Genomic DNA, 21,670 nt, shown 5'->3' with positions numbered 1-21,670 from the left:
TAGGGTGGGGGTGGGTCGCTCTCTGGGGTTTGGGGTTTGGGATTTGGCGGCCTGCATCCCCTGCCCGGATAGCTGCGCTCTGACGCGACTGATGGTGTCGAGGTTCCAACGACCTCCTGACAATCGCGCTACGGATTTCCACCTCTCCCCAGGCCATCTGGAGACCTCAGGATTGATTGGGGAATGGCTCCGAGCCATGTTTTGGTGATGACTTCACAGGGACCAGCTGAACCACAAGGCTGGGGAGAGAGGCAGGTGTGCCCCTGGATTTAACTTACGCCAGAGACCCCTCTCTGCCCTCGGCCCCGTGTGTCGTCTCGGAGCCCACGCGACTCCAGCCGTTCGCTACACTGTGACACCCCAAGGCAAGCTGGCTGGAACACTGGGAGTCCCCCCTCACCCCCCATACCAGTCTGGAGAGCCCGGGCCCACCGGAGTCAACCAGGGTGTGGCCGAGGACTGGCAGGTCGGCTACCGCCCTCAACAGACAGAAGCACAGACAGATGCTATACTTGCAGCAGCCTTGACCTCATCCCTTAAGGAGTTGATTATAGATTTTCTTGCTCTCCTCTCTAATTGTCTCATGATTGCATTCTTGAGGGCTGTGAACTGGACAAAAACGGCCCCAAACAGCACTCCTCAGCACCCAAACCATAGTTGGTGCTAAACATTTGTTAATTAACTCGTTTAGATCAGACCGTTTTCGGCAAACACAATGCTGTGCTTCACCTGGTGGCATACTAAAAAATATAAAAATTTTAAAAAGAAGAGTATACTCCTCCTCTGGAAGAATTTATCATCGAGTTGAGAAAGCCAGAAATACACAGAGCGATCTTTAATGGCAGGGGATGATTATAATAGGGTTCGAGGAGGGAGGTCGCCGCAGGGAAATCTCTCGGAGGCACAAGTACCCGGTTCGAAAAGTCTAGGTCAGCTCAGGGTAATGGGAATCCAACCTCCAGCAGCAATCACCCCTATCGCCAACCCCCTCCCGTCCCCCAGGCAAAGACGCGGCCTTTCTTGGAGGCAGTGGGGATTACTGGGGAAGGGGTGGTAAGGGGGGTCGTAGGGGGAGAATCTTGACCCCGATGCATTCTATTTCAAGTTCCTCCGCCCGGAATTTCCCGATCATTTTTGTGTCGCCGTTTTCCTGCCTGGGATCCCCAGCGTGAGGCGGGCTCCCTTCCGCCCCGAGGTGCCTAATGCGGCCAAGAGACGGCGTCCTCAGGGTGCTCAAGTCCCGTGCCGGGAAGCCCGGGCGGCGGCCTCACGGGACTGAGCCGAAGGAGAGAGGGTGGCCGCTGGGGCGCCGGGCTCCCAGCGCGGGGCGGTGTCTGGAAGCGCGCCTCCGTCCCGGGTCTCGGCCCCGGCTCCCCGCCTCCCTACCCGTTGCGGCGGGGCCGCGCACGGTGCGCCGGGGGGGCGCGCACGCAGGGGGCTGGCCTGCCCGCGGCGCGGGGGAAAGTTGAGTTGGGAGAAGTTGGGAGCGGCGGGGGTGCGCCCCGAGGTGGGCACTAGGGAGTCGTCGGGAGCGCGCGAGGGCTCCGGAGAAGGGGGAGAGACCCCGAGACCCCCGGGGCACGAAGTCCAGAGCAAGCGGGTAAGCGGAGAGGTGGCGGCGGAGGAGGGCCAGGGCCGCGGAGGGAGGAAGGGAGGGGGAAGGAAAGGGGGGAACTCGGGACTCAGAGCAGGGAGGGAGTGGAAGTGGAGGAAGGGGCGGAGACTGGGGCGCGGGGAAGCGAGGTCTTGGGGAGAAGGATGCGGAGGCGCGCGGAGTGTGGGTCGGGAGCGGGATCTAGGGTCCGTTTTTTAGAGTTACCTAAATCGAGGGTGCCGCGCCCCCTGCCACCAGGAGAGGGTAGTCTCTGGGAGGCGCCGCCGGCCTTCCCAATTCCTGGGCGGGCTCCAGATGATACCCCCTCCCTAAGACCTCCTGCTCTATTCTTAAGGCCCGTCCAGGGTGCCTTAGCCTGGGGGTCGCCCCAGGCCGCTACCCCCGACCTCCGGGTTAGGAGGCGGAGCTGGGAAGAGAGGGGGTGTCGGGTCAGGTCAGGACAAGGGGTCAGGCAGAAGAGGGAGCACCTGGGTGGGGATGGGAAAGATGAGCCTGGAGAGTTGGACCTGACTGGGGCGGGGGGGGGGGGGGCTGGCTTGTCTGGGTGGGGAGCCCGTGCTGAGTGTGGGGGCGGCGCTGCCTGAAATCCACTTTATCCTCCTCCCTCCGCCCCCACCCCACCCCCACCAGCCACACGTCGAAGAGCTGTGGAATGTGCGAGTTCACTTGGGGGGTGGTTAATGCCCAAGTGGGGGTCCGGGGTGCTAATCCCTTGGGCAGGGGTGGGGGAGATGCTAATCCTCCGGGCCGGTCGGGGCTGGTCCCGGAATGTGCCCCCACCCCGGATTATCGGCACCGATGCTCTGGACAGAAGCTGCTTTGTGTTCTGGGACGGCGGGGAGGGGGTGGGGGGCGGGGGGTGGAGGAGTACACTGAGGGCACAGCCTGGAAGTGGGAGTGGGGCACCTGCAGGTGCCCAAGACACCACACACCCTTCTCAGGCGGGGGTGGGGGGGGCCTCCCCTGTGCCCCTCTCCCCCACACCAGACGTGATCTGGCTGAAGGCCTGCTAGGGGGAGGTGAGGAGAGCGTCAGCTGAGTGGGAGTGCTTGCCAAGAATGTGTTGCTCCCAGCTCCCCACCCTGGACTGACCCCCCAGATGTATATTGTTTGACCCTCCACTGACCTGTCTTATGCCCGAGTTTGCCCTAAGTGGGACACTGTGTCCCCCCCCCCCCCCCCCCGCCGCCCCCAACAACACACTGGGGAACTTAAGTACTTTACTTTGGAGAACCTTGAGTGCCCCCCCACCCCCACCTCCCCCACTAGGAATGAGTATCCTGGTTTGCACTGGTCAGGTTCCTTAACCACAACTGTTCTGCTTCCCCACCACACACACAGTGCCCTCCCCAGACACCCCTACAGTCACAGTCAGGAGGGCGTCAGCCCTGACACTCATATTTTCCTGGCTCCCGCCTAGGGGAGGGGAGGGATCAGGACTGCCCCTTAGGGCAGAACCTCAGGGTTTCTGTGCCCACCCTCTTCCCAGTCCGTCACGTGCCCCTCCCCCATTATAAAGCTCCGTCCTGCCAGTGCCCGCTGCCCGCTGTCTTCCCTTCCTCCCTCCCACTGAGTGAGTGGAGTTGGGCTCCTGCCCCTCCCCCAAGGGAGCAACTTCATCAGGGGAGGGGGCACAGTCCTGTGTCTCCTCCCAGCCCTGGGTCTGGTGTCTCTGCCACCCCCTTGCTTGCTGTTTGGGGCTCCCTCCAGTCTCTCCTTTTCCTTCTCCCCACTCTGCTCCACGGGGTGTCTGCCTCTCCCCAGGATACTCCTCTCTTGGTCAGCCCCCATCGGGTGCCACCAGTCACTGCTCCTGATTCTGCCTTTTGAGCCTGTCTTTTCTCCCCCTCTCTCCTCCACTCCCCACCCTGATTTCTGCTGCCTTCTCTGGAGGTCTGGGCCTGGACTCCCTTAGTGACTTGGCCCTTTGTGGCCTCCTTGGCCTCAGTCCTCTCCTCTCTGTTTTTCTCATTTCTTCCTATAAGTAACTTTTTTCTTTGCCCTCCGGCCTCTAAGGGCCACCCTAAAACCCTTCCTAGTCTAGAGGATCCCGAGCCGCAGGGAGACCGCTCAGTGCCAGCTGGCGGGAAATTCCTGAGACCTGTTTTCCCCCCCTCCCCGGGCGGGGTGTATGTTGGGGGGCTGAGCAAGGCTGGGGCACTTCTGCCTGGAGGCCTGCTCTCACGTGATCGGTCCTCTCCCCCTGCTCAGGTTATGCCGCCGCCTTGTTGCCCTGAAAGCCGCAGTGACAGTGAAAAGGGCTAAGATTTGGCCATGAGCAGCGCCCCCCGGCGCCCCGCCTCGGGCGCAGATTCTTTCTGTACTGTGAGTATTGCCCAGCCCACCTCACCGCCCCTCCCACAGCCACAGGTGCTCTGACGGAGGGTCCACATCAAACGGGTGTGTGCGTGTGTGTGTGCGTGTGCGTGTGTGTGTGTGTGTGTGTGTGTGTAGGCAGACTCTGGAGGAAGGGGAGCCTCTGATGGATTGGGGAGGGGCGCTGCCATCCCTCCCCTGGCCTTATTGGGGTCTCTGGGGTCTGGGATGCGTATTGGTTGGAGGGGGGTCATGTTACTTCCAGTCCCGTGGAGGGAGTGGAGGCTGTCTCCTGAAGACCTGGGAGGTTCTTTAGCCTCAGAGAGAGAGGAACTTTGGGGACCCTGCGTCTGTAACCTGGCGACCCCCTCTGACCCAGCTTTAGAGGCAGTAGCGCCGTAGCACAGTGGTTCTGGGCAGTTTGCTTGCAGCAACAGCCCCGCCCCTGGCCCCACGTGCCACCCAGGCCCGCCCTGCCCTGCCCCACGTGGCCATCGCCCCACGTGGCCCCCTCCTGATTTTCCTGAGGAGTGTAATGATTAACCCCAAGTGCCATAATCAGCCCCTTATTGGTCATCTGGCCCAGCAGGGCACGTGACTGGGAAGGGGCACGGGCAGGTCCCCTCCCTCTCCTTCCCGAGTTCACCCCTGCCTGCCATGGACTTCCTCCTGCGGCCTCAGGTGCGAGGGGCTCTTGACCCCCCCTGTTCCCACCCTGGGTAGCTCCCTGTGCTCACTCGCTTCAGCCACCTCCTGCCGCCTTCCTCCTGCTGCTAATTCTGGTGAGAGTGGAGCCCGGTGCTTGGGGAACGGGCTAGAGCTGCCGAGATGGGCGGGGGCGGGGTGGGGGGGGTTGGGGAGCAAGCCCCCCCGACCCCTGTATCTTGTATCCAGTATCCCTGCCACTCCCTGCTGCTCCTGTCCCCACCTCGGTGTCTCTCCAGGACCCGCCTTCTTCTTAGTCCTCCTCCCCTTGCTCTGGCCACTGGCACCGCCACGGAGGGGGCTCCATACCCCGCCCTTGGAGATCCCGATGCCCTTGAGGTCCAGAAGCTCTAGAGCAAATATTTGGCGGTGCTTGGAGCTGAGACTGGCAGGGGTGGTGGGGGCTGGACAAAGACTGTGGCTAGGCAGCAGGCTGCTTAGCTAGGCTGAGCTCTCCAAAGCATCGCCGCCACCGCAGTCCGCTGCTCCTCTCCTGCAGTATGACTCAGGTGGGGGAGGGGGTGAGAGGCGGGGCTAGGAGCCGGCTGAGGGGCCCTGGGCTCGGTGGGGTGCCGCTGGGGTTGGGGGGGGGGCGGAATTCCTGACAAGGTGAAGCGTTGCATTCCTATCCAGGGGCTTGGTTTCACTTTGACTCAGAAGAGTCCCGGCCAGTCAGCTTGGGCACCTCCAGAAGTTACTTTTCAGGCTCGATAGTTGTTCTCCAGCCAGAGGGGATTTGTTCACTAGCAGCCATGTGAACTGGCCAGTTCACACGCCCTGCCCTACCTCGGGGCTGGATCCACAGGATTCTGCACCTGCCCTAGAACGGACCGGAACGGGCACAGGCACACGTGCCAGGCGCGGATGGCCCTGGCCTTTGAGGGGAAGGCTGCTGGTGGGGGGGTCCTGGATCCCCAGCTCAGCACAGGGTGGGGTTTCAGGGTACGACCCTTGGTGAGCCCCCGTGTGTCCTCTCCACCCCTTCTTCCCCACAGCCAGAGCCAGAGAGCTTGGGCTCTGCAGCGCCTGGGTTCCCCGAGCAGGAGGAGGATGAACTCCACCGCACCCTGGGTGTGGAGCGGTTTGAGGAGATCCTGCAGGAGGCTGGGTCTCGAGGAGGAGAGGAGCCAGGCCGCAGCTATGGGGAGGAAGACTTTGAATGTGAGGGGGCAGCGGGGGCACTGGGCTCGACTGTCCAGCAGGGGAGGGGCTGGGGGGGGCCTAGTGGGAGGAACCAGGGCGGCGGGGGAGGGGAGGGATGCTGCGCCTCGCCTGCAGCCAGGCCCCCTCCTCCCTGTAGACCACCGCCAGTCCTCCCACCACATCCATCACCCGCTGTCTGCCCACTTGCCTCCGGACGCCCGCCGCCGCAAGACCCCCCAGGGCCTGGGAAGGAAGCCTCGCAGGCGCCCTGGAGCCTCCCCTACCGGGGAGACCCCCACCATTGAAGAGGGGGAGGAAGATGAGGATGAGGCCAGTGAGGCCGAGGGGGCCCGGGCACTTACCCAACCGTCCCCTGTCTCCACACCCTCTTCGGTGCAGGTGAGTGGGGGCAGGGCTCCTGGGGGTGCCTCCGGGATCCCTAGCCTGGCCTCACCTGCCCTCATGGATTCCTGTTCCAGTTCTTTCTCCAGGAGGATGAAGGCCCCGACCGGAAGACAGAGAGGACCAGTCCATCCCCTCCTCCACCGCTGCCCCACCAGGAGGGGGCTCCCCGGGCCAGCAGAGGGGCCCAGACTGGGTAAGTGTCCCCAGAGACTTCCTCTCCTGGTGTCAGTGAGGTGATGTGGGAAAAAAAAAAGAAGAAAAAAGCACGAGCCTCAGGATCCTCAGACTGGGGGCTCAAATCCCAGCCCTGCCCCTTTGGGCAAGTACGACCTCTCTCCGCCTCAGCCTTTCCGTGTGCAGAAGAATAGAAAGCTCTCTCGCAAGGCGGTTGCAGGAATCGAAGGGTGGTGTGAATGAAAGTTAAGTGTGGGTTGGCCTGGCACAGAACAGGTGTGCAGGCTAAGGCCGCCCCCCACCCCCCGTCCGCATCTCCTGCACCTGTGGCTTCGGGTAGAGCAGCGAGCACTGGATCAGGGGTTGGATCCGTAACCTCCGAGTACCCCCTGGGGCTCCAAAGATGTGAGAAGATGAGGAGAAGTCCCTTTCGCTCCTGGGAAGTGGCACCAGAAAAGTTACTGTGCTGAAGGGCAGATTTATGCGGTATCAGTGGGGGATTGGAGTTTGGGGGTGTCAGCCCGAAAAGGCTTGTTGGAGGAAACCACTTTGCCCTGGGTCTCAAGGTCACCACTATCACGGACCTGTTGTTTTCTGGGTGCCAGGCAGTGTGAAGGGCTGCGGGGAACAGAAGGGCGTGCTCCACGACTCTTTGAGGCTGCAGGCAGCACATGGGCCGTGTGCACGGGGGCACGAGCTGGCGGGCAGCCCAGGGGCCGGTGGGAGGCGGAGGAGCCTCAGAGAGAGCGTAGCGTTGGAAAAGTAGGTCAGATTTGTGGGCAGGGGTGCAGACAGAACCGAGAGCCCGGGGGCGAGGGGTGGGTGGATACTGGGGAAGAAAGCCTGTCGGGAGGGACTCGTTTGGGACCTGGGCTCGGGGCTGGGGAGGAGCCGTTTAGGATGTCGTGGCAGGGCTTGGGCTCCCTGGCAGTGGCAGAGAGGAAGGGGGCATCCTGATTTGGGGGACAGGAGCAGAAGCTGGCACCTGTAAGGACAAGGCGTTTGTGTTCTCATGACCTCCAGGGAGCCGTCTATACTTTTAAAGGCCCGTTCTTACGTACTTGCCTCCATTTGGTTAGGAACTTGGACGCGTGACCCTCTTTGAGTCCATGGCGAGGGGTGTGCTTGGTGGGGGCGGGGGGCGCTGTACTAGGTGCGTTTCCCGACACCACCTTGCCCCACACCCCAGGAGGCTGGCCCCAGCTCTCTTTTGCTGCTGAGCAGTTTATGTTTGGAGGGAGCCGGTGTGATTGCTCCGGCAGCACGGCCAGGAGAGGGTAGGGCCAGATTTAAATGCTGCATCCGCTCCTGGGATCTTCACTCTTCCACGCCCACACCCACCAAGAGCGGGGAGCGGGAGCGGGGGTCTGGTTGGAGTCCCCTTCCCAGGATCCTGCTGCGTGGCTCCCGCTCATGGCTGCTCTGTCGGTCCAGAGCCCCGGCGGAAGAGGTGGCGGCTGTGGCCAGTGGCGCGGCAGGAGGTGATGACGGGGGAGCTTCCGGGCGCCCCCAGCCCAAAGCGCAGCCTGGGCACCGAAGCTACAACCTGCAGGAGAGGAGGCGTATTGGAAGCATGACTGGGGCCGAGCAGGCTCTGCTGCCCCGAGTCCCCACAGACGAGAGTGAGGCCCAGACGCTGGCCACCGCTGACCTAGACCTCATGAAGAGTGAGTGCTGGGCGCGGGCCATGCCCCATGCTGGTGGGAACGGGGCATAAGAGAAAGGGGGAGCCTGACACCGTTCGTCTGCCTCCTGCAGGCCACCGGTTCGAGGACGTTCCTGGAGTGCGTCGGCACTTGGTGCGGAAGAATGCCAAAGGGTCTGGGCAGGGTGGCCGGGAAGGGCGAGAGCCTGGCCCCACGCCTCGGACCCGGCCCCGGGCTCCCCACAAGCCTCACGAGGTACTGTTCTCTACTTCATGCTCTTCTGTCATCTCCCTGTCCATCTTCTCCCCACAGCCGCCCCCCGCCCTCGCCCCAGCAATAATTTCAAACTCCAGGACTGCCGTCTGCAGTTGTGAAGCTTGTACACTGCACAAGAATCCTTGACGTTGTTGAGTTGGGTGTTAGGATTCTGTTTCACATCTTAGACCCTGTTCATTTCTATATCATGGCCATTTCCTGGCAGCTGGCAGTGAGGAGCTTGAGGACCCTTTGGGCCAGAGGTGGCTCTGTAGAGCAGTCCGTGTCATTTTTCGGAATCCAGTCACCTGTGTTCCTTTGGGCCTTCCACACTAGCCCAGCTGGCACGAGCCATCAATCAGGGGCAGCGATTGGCCAGGATCACTGTTACTTAGTGACGCTGTCCATCTTAGGCTCCAGGGCTCTGGTCTTGAACCCCACCCCTTCCAGTGGATTTTTTTTTTTTTTTTTTTTTTTACCTTTTTATTGAGGTCTCACAGCATACAGCGAGGTGCGCCGGGGCTGAGCATACAGCTCGGTGATTTTTTTTTTGCACACGGAAACACCTGGCTAACTCTCCCTGGACACAGAGCGTTTTCCACACTCGGTTCCTTCACGCCTCTGCTCAGTGCCCTCAGCGGTGACTGCTCTTCTGTGGTTCTCAGTCAGTTTTGTCAGTTTTTGAACGTGTAGACGTGGAAGCATAGGACACTCCAGTGTCGGGGGACGTGGGTGGTGACCGTTCATCAAGCATTTACTACGTCACGTACGGTGCCGAGCGTTTTGTATACTTTTTCTTTCGATCCTCATAACAGGCCTTTGAGGTGGGTATTCCTACTCCCATTTTACAGAGGAGGGAACTCTGTACCTATGTACCTCCGTGCCCGCGTGCCATGCCCCGTGCCGGGTCACACGCCCACCCTGACACTGGTTGTCTTGGAGAACAGCCCCTGGGCTCCGCCGGCTCTGACCTTGTCATGCCCTTTTATCTTATCCCAAGGTATTTGTGGAGCTCAACGAGTTGCTGCTGGACAAAAACCAGGAGCCCCAGTGGCGGGAGACAGCGCGCTGGATCAAATTTGAGGAGGATGTGGAGGAGGAGACAGAGCGCTGGGGGAAGCCCCACGTGGCCTCCCTGTCCTTCCGCAGCCTCCTTGAGCTCCGCCGGACCCTGGCCCATGGTAACCTGCCCTGCCCCCCCCCCCCCCCCCCATCCTCATCCCAGGTAAATCTTGTTGACTGAGCCTGTTCTCTGAGGACCAGAAACCCACAAATTTATCTCTTTTTTTCCTAATGGTTATTTACTTATTTATTTTTATTATTTTTTAGTTGCGGCATGTTATTTTTTAAAATATTTTTTTAAGCATATGTAATTTGAGAGAGTGAGCGCTAGTGCGGGAGGGGCAGAGAGAAAGGATCCCAAGCGGGCTCCGCACCGTCAGTGTGGAGCCCGATGTGCGGCTCGATCTCATGGACTGAGAGATCATGAGCTGAGCCAAAATCGAGAGTCGGATGCTTAACCAGTTGAGCCACCCAGGTGCCCCAAATGTTTATTTATTTTTCAGGGGAGGGGCAGAGACAGAGAGGGAGACACACGATCCAAATCAAGCTCCAGGCTCTGAGCTGTTAGCACAGACCCCGACGTGGGGCTCAAACTCACAAACTGTGAGATCATGACCTAATCAAATGCTTAACCGACTGAGCGACTCAGGCATACACCCGCCTCCCTCCCACCCCTTCCCCCCCCCCCCCCCAAATTTGTCTTAACCAGCACAGTGTATGATGTTACCAGAGCTCAGGACAGAGCCTTCTCTTCTCATGATGTCATATAGCCTGTCACCTCTTGGGCTCTGTCATTGGTGATTGCAGGGCAGGATTGACACAACTCTCTGTTATCTGGGATTTTTAGCAAATGGCTTCTTTAAGTGATGTTTTCAGATAACTGAAGCTGGTATGTTTGGGATGCTGACATGTTTTTAAAGAATTTTGATGGAAACTTTTCTGAAATGATCTAATCTATAGGGCTACATGAATTTTTTTTTCTTTTTTTTTTTTTTCAAAGATTTTTATTTTTAAGTAATCTCTACACCCAGTGTGGGGCTTGAACTCACAACCCCAAGATCAAGAGTCACATGCTGCACCGACTGAGCCAGTCAGGGGCCCCACAGGCTATGTAAATTTCACTAAAAAAATAAGATGCAGGAGTCTTGAGGTCTAGGTCTGATATTTCTGCTCTTTGTTTGCTCCTTCCTGTTGGGGAAGTCACTCCCGGTTGCTGTCAGAAGGCCTATTTGTATACAGCTGGGTACTCAGAAACCTTCTGTCAGAATTATTTCAAAACCAGGAGTAAATAGGCTCTGAGCGAGGCTTGCCGGCTTTGTATGAGGTGCCACAGTGCAGGTGCTTTGTCACAGGACTTTGCAATCCATTTTGGCTGCTCAGGGGTCTTTGGTTCTGTCCGTTCTTTGGTTCTGTGTTCCTGCAAGTGACCTTGACAAATGACCTGGTCGCTTTTGAAAGGACTTCCATTTCTGTATCAAATAGTCGTTCAGAGCAGTGACTGAGAGAAAGATCTGGAAACTGTCCCGTGAGCAGCTGTTGGACTTGGGGAAGTCGAGGAGCTTGGGGCAGAGGGTGACATATTCAGGTGACTCAAGGCCACAGATAGGCTGTGTCACGCTCAGAGGGCAGAACTAGGACCCTAGAGTGGATGTTAGGGGAGGCAGCGTGGGGCTCGCTGAAAGGAGGAACTTTCTAACAACAAAAAAAGTGGCCCTGTCTGAGTGGACGGCCTGGGGCGCCCCAGTTGAGGCTGGGCGCTCCTTGGAAGGGGCCTCTGGGAGGGCCCTGCCTCGGTGGCCTCTGCTGAGCCCCACGATGTTCTTGTGGGAGAGAGTGCTAGAAGGAACAGGTCAGAGAGGTGATGGGGCTGGGGCCTGGAGCCCTGCTCGCTGATTTCTGGGCCAGCGCTCCTTCCTGGGACCATGCTTACCTAGCTGGCCCCTTGTCCCTGGATCTTTCTCCCTTCCGCCCCCTGGCTGCGTTTCTTGCCTGGGGATGAAGGCCCCTCTGTGCCATCCTGTTCCAGGGGCTGTGCTTCTGGACCTGGACCAGCAGACCCTGCCTGGGGTGGCCCACCAGGTGGTGGAGCAGATGGTCATCTCTGACCAGATCAAGGCTGAAGACAGAGCCAACGTGCTGCGGGCCCTGCTGCTGAAACACAGGTGAGACTCCCCCCGCCACTGCTGCCCCTGCCTGCCTGACCCTTGCCCTGGCCACCGCTCTCCTTCCTTCACCGCCCTCTGCTCTTCTAGCCACCCGAGTGATGAGAAGGACTTCTCCTTCCCTCGAAACATCTCAGCCGGCTCCCTGGGCTCCCTGCTAGGGCATCACCATGGCCAGGGGGCCGAGAGTGACCCCCATGTCACTGAACCTCTCATCGGAGGCGTTCCCGAGACTCGGCTAGAGGTGGAACGAGAGGTGAGGGGGAACGGTGGCCCTACCTGGTTCAGGTCCCAGCCACCACGGCTGGCCGAGGGACTGCGAGCGAGCCCGGTGTGAACACGCCAGGTGGGGCGGCGGGGTGGGGGTTGGGGCCGGCAGGGCTGAGCTCCGTTCTTCCGTGTTTCCAGCGGGAGCTGCCACCTCCAGCCCCGCCAGCCGGCATCACTCGCTCCAAGTCCAAGCACGAACTGAAGCTCCTAGAGAAGATCCCCGAGAACGCCGAGGCCACGGTGGTCCTTGTGGGTATGTGGGCGAGTCTCGGGGACAGGGGTGTCGGCGGCCACGCCTGCCTCGGTGCCACCCTGGGGCTGGGGACCAGGGGCCGGGGGGCGGCCCATGCCCTCTCCTGCCCGTGATGGCACCGTGCCCTTAGGCTGTGTGGAGTTCCTCTCCCGCCCCACCATGGCCTTCGTGCGGCTGCGGGAGGCCGTGGAGCTGGACGCGGTGCTGGAGGTGCCCGTGCCCGTGCGCTTCCTCTTCCTGCTTCTGGGCCCGAGCAGCGCCAACATGGACTACCATGAGATCGGCCGTTCTATCTCTACCCTCATGTCTGACAAGGTCAGGCCCTCCCCAGCGCCCGCCGGGATGCCCCAGGGGTCTCTCCCAGCCCTGCTCCGGGCCCCTTGGCCTCGCCCCGTGCCCTCACCGGTCCCCGGCCCGCTTTGACAGCAATTCCATGAGGCAGCCTACCTGGCAGACGAGCGGGAGGACCTGCTGACCGCCATCAACGCCTTCCTGGATTGCAGCGTGGTGCTGCCGCCCTCGGAGGTGCAGGGCGAGGAGCTGCTGCGATCCGTCGCTCACTTCCAACGCCAGATGCTCAAGAAGCGAGAGGAGCAGGGCCGGCTGTTGCCCACGGGGGCGGGACTGGAGCCCAAGTCGGCCCAAGATAAGGGTATGGGCCAGCGCGGGCCAGGGGCGAGAAGCGGGCTACCCGCGGGGGCTCGGGGGCTCCGGCTGGGGTCCGTGTGTACGTGGAGGAGCGGGGTGAGCCCGGAGGGGCCGCGGCGGGCGCCCTGACGGAGGCCCGGGCTGCAGCGCTCCTGCAGATGGTAGAGGCGGCAGGCGCAGTCGAAGACGATCCCCTCCGGCGGACGGGCCGGCCCTTTGGGGGCCTGATCCGGGACGTGCGGCGCCGCTATCCCCACTACCTGAGTGACTTCCGAGATGCGCTTGACCCTCAGTGCCTGGCTGCCGTCATCTTCATCTACTTCGCAGCCCTGTCCCCTGCCATCACCTTCGGGGGGCTGCTGGGTAAGGAGAGGCTTCGGGTGGGGGCAGGGCACGCACAGGGCCCCGGTTGCCAGCTCCTGAGCTGCTCCCTGCCACCCCAGGAGAGAAAACTCAGGACCTGATTGGGGTGTCGGAGCTGATCATGTCCACGGCGCTCCAGGGGGTGATCTTCTGCCTGCTGGGGGCCCAGCCGCTGCTGGTGATCGGCTTCTCTGGGCCCCTGCTGGTGTTTGAGGAGGCCTTCTTCTCGGTAAGGGCCCGCGGGCTACCTGGGGGCTGGCTCTTCCTGCCCCGCCGCAGCTGCCCCTCCTGTTCCCCGACCCGCCCGCCTTGTTAGCCCCCCCCCCCCCCGGGGCTCTGGACCTGACCGGTCGCCCCCCCAGTTCTGCAGGAGCAACAACCTGGAGTACCTGGTGGGCCGCGTGTGGATCGGCTTCTGGCTGGTGCTCCTGGCCCTGCTCATGGTGGCCCTGGAGGGGAGCTTCCTGGTGCGCTTTGTCTCCCGGTTCACCCAGGAGATCTTTGCCTTCCTCATCTCCCTCATCTTCATCTACGAGACCTTCTACAAGCTGATTAAGGTGAGCAGGCCCTGCTGAGAACAGGGCTGGGAGGGGTGAGGCCTCGGGACCAGAGGGAGCCAGGGCACATCCTGCCCGTCTCTCATTCTCGCTTCCGGGTGTGAGGTTCCAGGCTGTCCGAAGCTCCCCTGGGCTGCTGTCTGAGGAGCCCACGGAGCACGGGCTGGTTCTTCCTCCTGGCCCCTCGCCACCCTCCCTGTCACCACCAACACACATACGGGAGCTGCACGTCAATCTTAAAAACCCACGTGTTTTTGTTTTTTTAATTATCTTTTTATTTATTTTTGAGAGACAGAGTGTGAGCAGGGGAGGAGCTAAAGGGAGGGAGACAGAATCCAAAGCAGGCTCTAGGCCCTGAGCTGTCAGCACAGAGCCCGCCGCGGGGCCGGAATTCACGGACCGTGAGATCATGACCTGAGCCGAAGTCGGACACTCAACCGACTGAGCCACCCAGGCGCCCCACTCACACGTGCTTTAATAACAAAAGTAATATGTCCTTTTGTTGAAGTGACAACCCAGAAGCATAAAAGAGAAACGCCCCCAAGGTGACAAAGAGCCCCAGCTTGGGCACCAGACCCTTGCCTGGGTCAGGCTTAGGAGACTGCCACTGCGGTCCTCTGCGCCCCGCACTCTGCCCCTCTGTAGTCCGCAGCTGCCCGAAGTAGACGAGCCCCTCTCTTCGTGCCCGGTTTCCCTTGCTCACAGCTGGCGACTTCAGCCATTTTCTTGGTCAACAGGACAACCCCTGTGAGGCCAGGCCCACCATCCCCTATCCCGTCTGCCCCGCTCAGCATACATCCAGGCCCAGAAATCTTGCCAGTTTCACTGATGGAGTCCTTTGTCCTCTCCCCAGATCTTCCAGGAACACCCCCTCCACGGCTGCTCCATCTCCAATAGCTCTGAGGCAGACAGCGGCGAGAACACCACGTGGCACGGGGCAGGAGCCACGCTGGGGCCGGGGAATGGGAGCTCATCTGTGCCAGCCGGGCAGGGGAGGCCTCGGGGCCAGCCCAACACGGCCCTGCTGTCGCTGGTGCTCATGGCCGGCACCTTCTTTATCGCTTTCTTCCTGCGCAAATTCAAGAACAGCCGGTTCTTCCCTGGCCGGGTGTGTGGGCTGAAATGCCGGAGGGAGGTGGAAGCGGGGGGCCAGGAAGGGTGACCGAGTCACGGCTGGAGGGAGGCGGGGGCCTGAGCACGGTGCTTGCCCACAGGTGCGGCGGGTGATTGGGGACTTTGGGGTGCCCATCGCGATTCTCATCATGGTGCTTGTGGATTACAGTATTGAGGACACCTATACCCAGGTAAGGTGGAGCACACGCAGCAGGGAGGGGGTGCTGCCTGGCACCCGGCTCCAGATGTTCTCCAGCCCAGCCCCTGCCTCTCAGCTGGGCACACACCAGGCCTCTGCCACAGCAGGCCCTCGGCATTCACCCTGCCTGTCGCAGTTCAGGGCTCTCCCTCCAAGGTTCACCGACCCCCGGGCCCACCTCTGTCCCGCAGAAGCTGAGCGTGCCCAGTGGATTCTCCGTGACAGCCCCAGAAAAGCGGGGCTGGGTCATCAACCCTCTGGGGGAGAACAGCTCCTTCCCCGTGTGGATGATGGTTGCCAGCCTGCTGCCCGCCATCTTGGTCTTCATCCTCATTTTCATGGAGACTCAGATCACCACGTGAGTGGTCCCAGCCAGGAGGGCGCCCTGTGGACAGGAACCACATCATTCACGGAAGGGAGCCCCAGCCAGGCTGGGAGTTAACGGGTGCACTGGGTGAGGGGAGCCCAGGATGCCTGGCTGGCCCCTAGAGTTTATTTTGTAGACAATAGAAAGTTCCACTGACGTTTGCTGGGATGGGTGCGGTACGGACCGGAAGCTGTCCTGAAGGGCAGGGAGGGTGGCCTGGGGAAGGCTCAGCTCCGTGACAGAGGTCTTGTCCTGACGGGATGGGCAGGAACCACCAGCTTCCAAAAACAGACAGAGGCTACTGGCTGGATGCTCTGGAAAGACACGGCTCTGTGCCAAGCCGGTCCCAGGGCGTCAGTGAGTGCCTGTCCCCACTCAGGCTGATCATCTCCAAGAAGGAGCGGATGCTGCAGAAGGGCTCCGGCTTCCACCTGGACCTGCTGCTTATCGTGGCCATGGGAGGCATCTGTGCCCTCTTCGGCCTGCCCTGGCTGGCTGCCGCCACTGTCCGCTCCGTCACCCACGCCAACGCGCTCACCGTCATGAGCAAGGCCGTGGCGCCTGGGGACAAGCCCAAGATCCAGGAGGTCAAGGAGCAGCGGGTAACAGGGCTGCTGGTCGCCCTGCTTGTGGGTACGTCCACCTCTTGCCCCCGCCCTTCCCAGATGGGTCTCTGAGGATGGGGAGCCCTGGTGCCAGCCGTTCCTCCCTCTCTGCCCCCCCCCCCCGCCAGGCCTCTCCTTGGTTATTGGGGACCTGCTCCGGCAGATCCCCTTGGCTGTGCTCTTTGGAATTTTTCTGTACATGGGAGTTACCTCCCTTAACGGGATCCAGTTCTACGAGCGGCTGCACCTGCTGCTCATGCCCCCCAAACACCACCCAGATGTGACCTACGTCAAGAAGGTAAGAGCCCGCTTCGAAGAGCCCCGTGCCTCTGCCCCTCCGGGTCAGTGGGGGGGGGGGGGGGGGTCATACCCTCCGGCACCCCATCTGCCCACTTGGGCCAGCCGCCATTGAGTCTGCACAGACGTAGCTCTGGGCAGCACCCAGGAAGGCACTTCCATCCCCACCCCTGTGCAGGGAAGAATGCGGCGGGCCTCCTGAATGTGGCGGGCCAGGTGGCCCTCCGAGGCCGGGGGAGAAGCCTGGGCTCACGTGTCTCCTCCCGCCTCACCCCCAGGTTCGGACCCTCCGTATGCACCTGTTCACAGCCCTGCAGCTGCTCTGCTTGGCCTTGCTCTGGGCGGTCATGTCCACAGCCGCCTCCCTGGCCTTCCCCTTCATCCTCATCCTCACGGTGCCGCTCCGCATGGTGGTGCTCACCCGAATCTTCACCGAGCGAGAGATGAAATGTGTAAGGCCTCCTGCCCCTCCCCACCAGCCCTGCCGGCGCCCTCTGCGGTGTCCCCTTCCAGCTTGAGGTCAGGATCCACCTTCTTGATTCCCTCCACCCCCACAGCTGGATGCTAATGAGGCGGAGCCAGTGTTCGATGAGCGGGAGGGTGTGGACGAGTACAATGAGATGCCCATGCCTGTGTAGCCGCTGCCTGGACCGACAGCCGAGGGACAGACGGACAGAGGGAACAGGGGCTGGGGGGTGCTCTCCCCCTCCCCTCCCTCCTTTTTATTTAAGTGAATAATTTAAAGTCCCCTTACCATCCTCACCCCCCCGCCCCCACAGTAAAGTGCTTCGGCCCCCACCTATCCTTGGCTTTCTGTCTCTGTATGGGGAGGGGGCACGGATGGAAAAGAGGCGGGGGAACCCAGCCCTGCTCCCTGTCCCAGAAACAAGATGCAAGATGAGGAAGGAAAGGGATTTTAATGAGAAACCGAAACAGAGAAAGCCAAAGTGCAAATCGTCCACCCCCCCCCCCATCGGAGGGTCATCCTGAGCCCCGTGTGTGCCCCCTCACCCCCCTTCAGGCCCCCAGCGGAGGCCCAAGGCCTGGAGCTTCTGCCTCAGGTAGCTCTTGAGCTGGGGCAGGCCTCTCTGTGACTCCAGTTCCTCGAAGGGCAGCTGCGGGGGGGGAGGACAGCACATTACCCACAGGGCCCGTGGGCTGAGGGGAAAAAGGACGGCGTGGAGTCTCTCCCGGGGTGAGGCAGGGGCCGCTCACCGGCAGGAGCTGGTAGCCCATCAGGCCCAGGTGCCGCTCCCGTAGGGCCCGCGAGCCCAACAGCACTCGGCCGTCGCGGCAGAAATGCCAGCGCTCCCGCAGCATCAGCACCACCCTGGAGGGGGGCGGACCATAGCTCAGGGTGCTGTCCACAGAGGCAGGGGAGGCTCCTCCGCCCTCCCCCCCTTACCTTTGGGCCGGGTCGTGGGTCGTGGGCTGAGAGGCAGCCTGGCCCTGGGGACAGGACCTGGGAGGGTATGGTAGGAAGGGGTCCTGGGTCCTCACGGGCAGCACGGCACCAGAGCTGCTGACACACAACAGGAAGTCTGGAGGGAGGAAGAGAAAGGGCCGCTGGCTTCCAGCCACGGCTCTGTATCCCTGCGGGCTGGGCCACCCCACCTGGGGTTCACCTGTGCAGTAGCCTGGAGGCACGGTCAGGTCCTGCCGGTACTTCTCTTCCCCCAGCAGCTGGCGCAGCCCCTCCGCCACTATATCCTTGTGACTGAGAGGGGAGGGGAAACACCGATATGGAAAGGCTCGAGAGTCTCCTCCTAAATCACTCCTGCACGCTTCTCCACCCTGGGCAAATGCCTTCTGTGTCCCGAGGCCCATTTCTGTCCCCTCCCGTGACCACTTAGGGCACATGAGCATGGACAGTTCAGGGTCCCCCTGGCTCTTCTACTCTATGCTGCTTTCAGGCTGGTCCCCTCCCCTCCCCCCGGCTGCCCCATCCACCTGTACTTGCAGCGGGCACGGTCAGTGATGAGTGGCTGGGGGAAGATGGGCACTTGCTGCCTTCGGGGAAGGCGGGGACCCCGGTATCCTGGAAGTTCCAGCTCCACGGCTGCGTCCAGCAGGGAGAGGTAGCGCCGCACAATCAGGGCGTGAGGGGTGCCTGTGGGAAAGCAGGCCGGAGGCTCGCTGGGCTGCGGGGCCCCACCCCCACTCGCCCCTGCCCGCTGGCCCTCGGGGACCCAGCCAGCCCTCCTGTCCGCGCACCACTGATGTGGTTGATGAATCCTGGGGAAAAGACAAAGTGCAGGGCCCTGAAGGGCAGGCACCGCAGCTGGCACAGTGACATCAAGATGTTGACAGTAGCCAGGGGAGCCACCCCTGCTTCCCGAGCCAGGATCCTCTCAAGGCAGGGCATAAACTGCTGTTCCAGGGGCAAGTAGTTCAGCCGCCCAAAGGGCAGGACCAACTTCTGTACCACCTGTGAAGGAAGAGCAGCCCTTCACCCCGCACGAAACAGTTCTCCGGTATCCGCCACAAGCTGAGCCTCGGGGAGGCTTGGCCTGCAAGCTGCTGTCTCTGTAAAGGCAGAACGATCCCTCTACCCCGGCGTACACACCAGAAGTTTGACAGCGTAACCAGTGTCTTGAACCCCATGTGATTAATCAAACCAGTAGAGGAGACGTCGCTGTGGGGGCCGGCCCTGAAGACTTAGAGTGGGCTCAACGAAGCTAAGACAGCGCCGAGTGCTTGGAGAACTGCAGAGAACCAGGCATACACGCTGGGTAGGTGGACAAGCCAAGAGGGTGTGAGCAAAGACGAACCCCCAGGGGCCAGAGCAGAGAGCCTAGCTGGTTGTCTGCCGCAGGAAGCAGCAGCGGGTCAAGCTGCATGGGGGGCTGGGCCTGACACGGTGCCTGAGGAGGGCTGGGAGAGGACCATGGCAGGGCGGGAGGTAATCCCACCTTGCTGCTGAGCTGCATTTCCTGGACCACCAGGAAATGGGCAATGGCTTCCAGAAGCTGGGGCTCCCGCAACCGGTGCCGGGCCAGGTGCTGGGCCAGGAGCACCATCACGTGGGGTGTCAGTTCCTCTGGCCTGGCCTCTGTGAAAAACAGCCTATTATGCTGGACCCTCGGGCCAGATCTGGACGACACCTTTTAGCCCAGACACCACCACCTGCCTCCTCTTCGGCCCCTCCCCGCCACCTGCCTTTAGTCCCCTCCAGCACCTGCCAGGCTGCGGATGAGATGCTGCCGTGGATGCCTCAGGAAACGAGGGCAGCTCAGAGCAGCTTCCAATCTTTGCCCACCGCGAAGGACAGGTTGCAGAGAGGGAGGTGGCTTCGGAGGGAGGCGGAACCTTCTCTCCTGCTCCAGGGCACACATCAAGGGCCCATCTGATGGGAAGCCTGAGAGGGAGAGGGTCAGAGGAGGCAGTCCTGGTAACGGAGAGCTGCTCTGCTCCAGTCCTGGGGTTCAGTGGGTGAATTCCCAACCTCTCACGTCTCCACGTTCTGGACTGGAAGGGTTGCTACAGTGTAAGTGGAAACACTGGAGAAAGGTGAAACGCCATGTGAACGTACGGTATCAGGACGGTCTGTGGGGAAGGCCTTATACAAAGACGGCAAGTGAGTTCTCATCTCATGCCAATGGTGACACGCTATAGTGGCTTTCTAGAGTACTGTATTGGAAGGAATCAGGGTTGGCATCCTAGCTAAGCTGGAACGAAGGCTGCTGGACTCCTGGTGTCTGCTGTGAAGACGGGAGGGGCAGCAAGCGTGCCAGGGTATGCGCCATTCCTGGCAGAGCCTGAGAGGTGAATTCTGTCAGTGATCTCGGGTCTTCTATGCTCTTTCTCTACTCTTCCGTTAACACCCACCCACCCCGAGACACCCTCCTCACCAAGTAAGACTGCAAGGTGCAGACACACGTGGATGGTGTGAATATCAAAGGAGGGGCAGTTTCGGATGATGAGCTGACTCAAGTCCTGTAGTGTGGCCTGCTCCACAGGAGGGGGCCGTGGCTGAGACCCCAAGAGCTGGCCCAGACGACGAAGCGCCACGGGGTAGTGATGGGCGCGCACCTTGGTGGGGTTCTGGCCCAGCCAGCGCAGCAGCTCCCCCGGGCTCCTCGCCTGTTCCAGAAGCCGCTGTAGCCCCTGCACGGGGCCTGCATGGAGGCCTCCTCCAGGAGGCCAGTCCCCCCACTTGCCGGGCCCCAGACAACAGGGCTGTACTGGCGGGAGCAGCAGCAGGCCAGAGAGCCGAGCAGCAGAGGCCTGGGCAGAGAGCAGCACTCGAAGCATGGAGTTTGGTGTTGGAGACCCTGAGGGGCAGCCCAGAAAAGGGGGTGAGGTTTTCTCCAAAGGGGAGGAAAACCCGCTATCTTACTCCTTACCTCGCTCCCCAATTCAGAGGGCCCTGGGGTCGGAGCAACCCAGACTCATGTTCACTCTTCCTTGAGACTGCTCTAGTCTTCCCCACCCCGCCCCTCTCTGCCTCCTTCCATCCTTTGAAACGGCACCTTCGGTGTACGCGGCACAGTGATATTTACAAAGCAATTCCACATGCATTGCGTTATCTCCTCTGGTCCTCTACACACGCCTATGAGGTGGTAGGCAGGGCTGGCACTACATCGATTTCACAGGTGGAGAAACCAAGGCCCAGAGAGGAAAGGCAGTGAAGCCTGAGGTCACGAATCGGGTTAGTGGTCGTGCCCAGCCTGGAGCCCAGCTGGCCCCGTCGATACGCCCTCCCGACCACCTCCCCCTCCCGCAGGAGGCGGCAGCGGCGAGGAGGGTGGAACGCGGGCTCCGCAGCCGGCGGTCCTGGGTTCCATGCTGGGCGCTCCCGCTTACCACCGGCATGACCTTGGACAAGTGGCTTCGTCTCTCAGCCCAAGCCTCCTCACCCGTGAAACGAGAACGCAGCGCCCACCTCGCGGGGCGCCCGTGGAGCCCGAGCGCGCAGCTTTGCAAAGGTGCGGAGTCGGCCGTGTCAGGGGCCCCCACACCCACCCGGGCCCGGGGACGCCAGCAGACCGTGGTCATGGTCGCCAACGCCAACTCCCTCCGCCCGCCCGCAGCCCGCCCCGCAGATGCCACCCCTACATGACTCCCCAGGCCCCGCGCAGGTCGCTCCCTCAGTCGGTCTCGGGGCCCGGGAGCCGGGCTCCCTCCGCGGCTTCCTCATCGGCGGGCCACCGAGTCCGCCATCTTCCCAGCAGCCCCCGGATCGCGGCCCGGACGCCAATAGCGGCTCAGTCCCCGACCGGGACAGACGTGGCTCCCGTCAGGCCCTGCGCGCGCCGCCGCCGCCGCCGCCGCCGCGACCGCCGCCGCCGCGCGCCCCGCCCCCCGCTTCCGGGAAGCTGCGCGCGCCGAGCCTGGGCGGTGCCGGGGGCGGAGCCAGAAGGCCCGGCTCTGAGGCTCCGGCGAACAGAGAGCGGAAGTCGGCGGCGGGTCGTGTAAGGTTGGTTGGACACCCGGAGAGCTCAGTCCGCTCCCTTCGCTCCTTTTCTCCCAGTGGGCAAGGGCTTCCCGCCCAACACCCCCGCGGGCCCGCACA

The 21,670-nt window shown here is 61.8% G+C and overlaps 2 protein-coding genes across 6 annotated transcripts; one reads left to right on the top strand and one right to left on the bottom strand.

Moving 5' to 3' along the window:
* The first annotated feature begins 1,421 nt into the window (after nucleotides 1–1,421).
* SLC4A2 (solute carrier family 4 member 2) lies at nucleotides 1,422–16,957 on the top strand. 2 transcript variants are annotated; one of them, XM_058723786.1, is made up of 23 exons: nucleotides 1,422–1,600; nucleotides 3,827–3,940; nucleotides 5,632–5,797; nucleotides 5,937–6,178; nucleotides 6,259–6,377; nucleotides 7,793–8,025; nucleotides 8,117–8,259; nucleotides 9,260–9,440; nucleotides 11,348–11,483; nucleotides 11,574–11,739; nucleotides 11,892–12,006; nucleotides 12,137–12,321; nucleotides 12,433–12,658; nucleotides 12,802–13,017; nucleotides 13,098–13,246; nucleotides 13,380–13,574; nucleotides 14,428–14,682; nucleotides 14,789–14,878; nucleotides 15,078–15,244; nucleotides 15,633–15,886; nucleotides 15,987–16,156; nucleotides 16,434–16,607; nucleotides 16,713–16,957. In XM_058723786.1, exons 2-23 carry the CDS (start codon nucleotides 3,890–3,892, stop codon nucleotides 16,791–16,793), a joined length of 3,714 nt encoding a protein of 1,237 aa, XP_058579769.1. In that variant the 5' UTR covers nucleotides 1,422–1,600; nucleotides 3,827–3,889; the 3' UTR covers nucleotides 16,794–16,957. The 2 variants fall into 2 exon arrangements, with proteins under 2 accessions (XP_058579769.1, XP_058579770.1); XM_058723787.1 differs by lacking the exons at nucleotides 1,422–1,600; nucleotides 3,827–3,940 and adding an exon at nucleotides 4,518–4,612.
* FASTK (Fas activated serine/threonine kinase) lies at nucleotides 16,469–21,439 on the bottom strand. Of its 4 annotated transcripts, none has more exons than XM_058723799.1 (11): nucleotides 21,214–21,439; nucleotides 20,007–20,429; nucleotides 19,334–19,513; nucleotides 19,068–19,207; nucleotides 18,370–18,583; nucleotides 18,106–18,265; nucleotides 17,770–17,872; nucleotides 17,561–17,674; nucleotides 17,371–17,485; nucleotides 17,167–17,270; nucleotides 16,469–16,582 (listed from the first exon to the last, which is right to left on the bottom strand). In XM_058723799.1, the coding sequence occupies exons 1-10, from the start codon at nucleotides 21,293–21,295 to the stop codon at nucleotides 17,173–17,175; spliced, it is 1,629 nt and encodes a 542-aa protein (XP_058579782.1). In that variant the 5' UTR covers nucleotides 21,296–21,439; the 3' UTR covers nucleotides 16,469–16,582; nucleotides 17,167–17,172. The 4 variants fall into 4 exon arrangements, with proteins under 4 accessions (XP_058579782.1, XP_058579780.1, XP_058579781.1 ...); XM_058723797.1 differs by having other exon boundaries at nucleotides 17,561–17,696; nucleotides 17,781–17,872; nucleotides 21,214–21,435; XM_058723798.1 differs by lacking the exon at nucleotides 16,469–16,582 and having other exon boundaries at nucleotides 17,163–17,270; nucleotides 17,561–17,696; nucleotides 17,781–17,872; nucleotides 21,214–21,435.
* Nucleotides 21,440–21,670: the final 231 nt, after the last annotated feature.

Source organism: Neofelis nebulosa, chromosome 4 (genome assembly GCF_028018385.1).
Source record: "Neofelis nebulosa isolate mNeoNeb1 chromosome 4, mNeoNeb1.pri, whole genome shotgun sequence".
NCBI classification, from domain to species: domain Eukaryota; kingdom Metazoa; phylum Chordata; class Mammalia; order Carnivora; family Felidae; genus Neofelis; species Neofelis nebulosa.
Note: the sequence above shows the minus strand (reverse complement) of the source record. Positions and strands in the feature narration are given on the sequence as shown.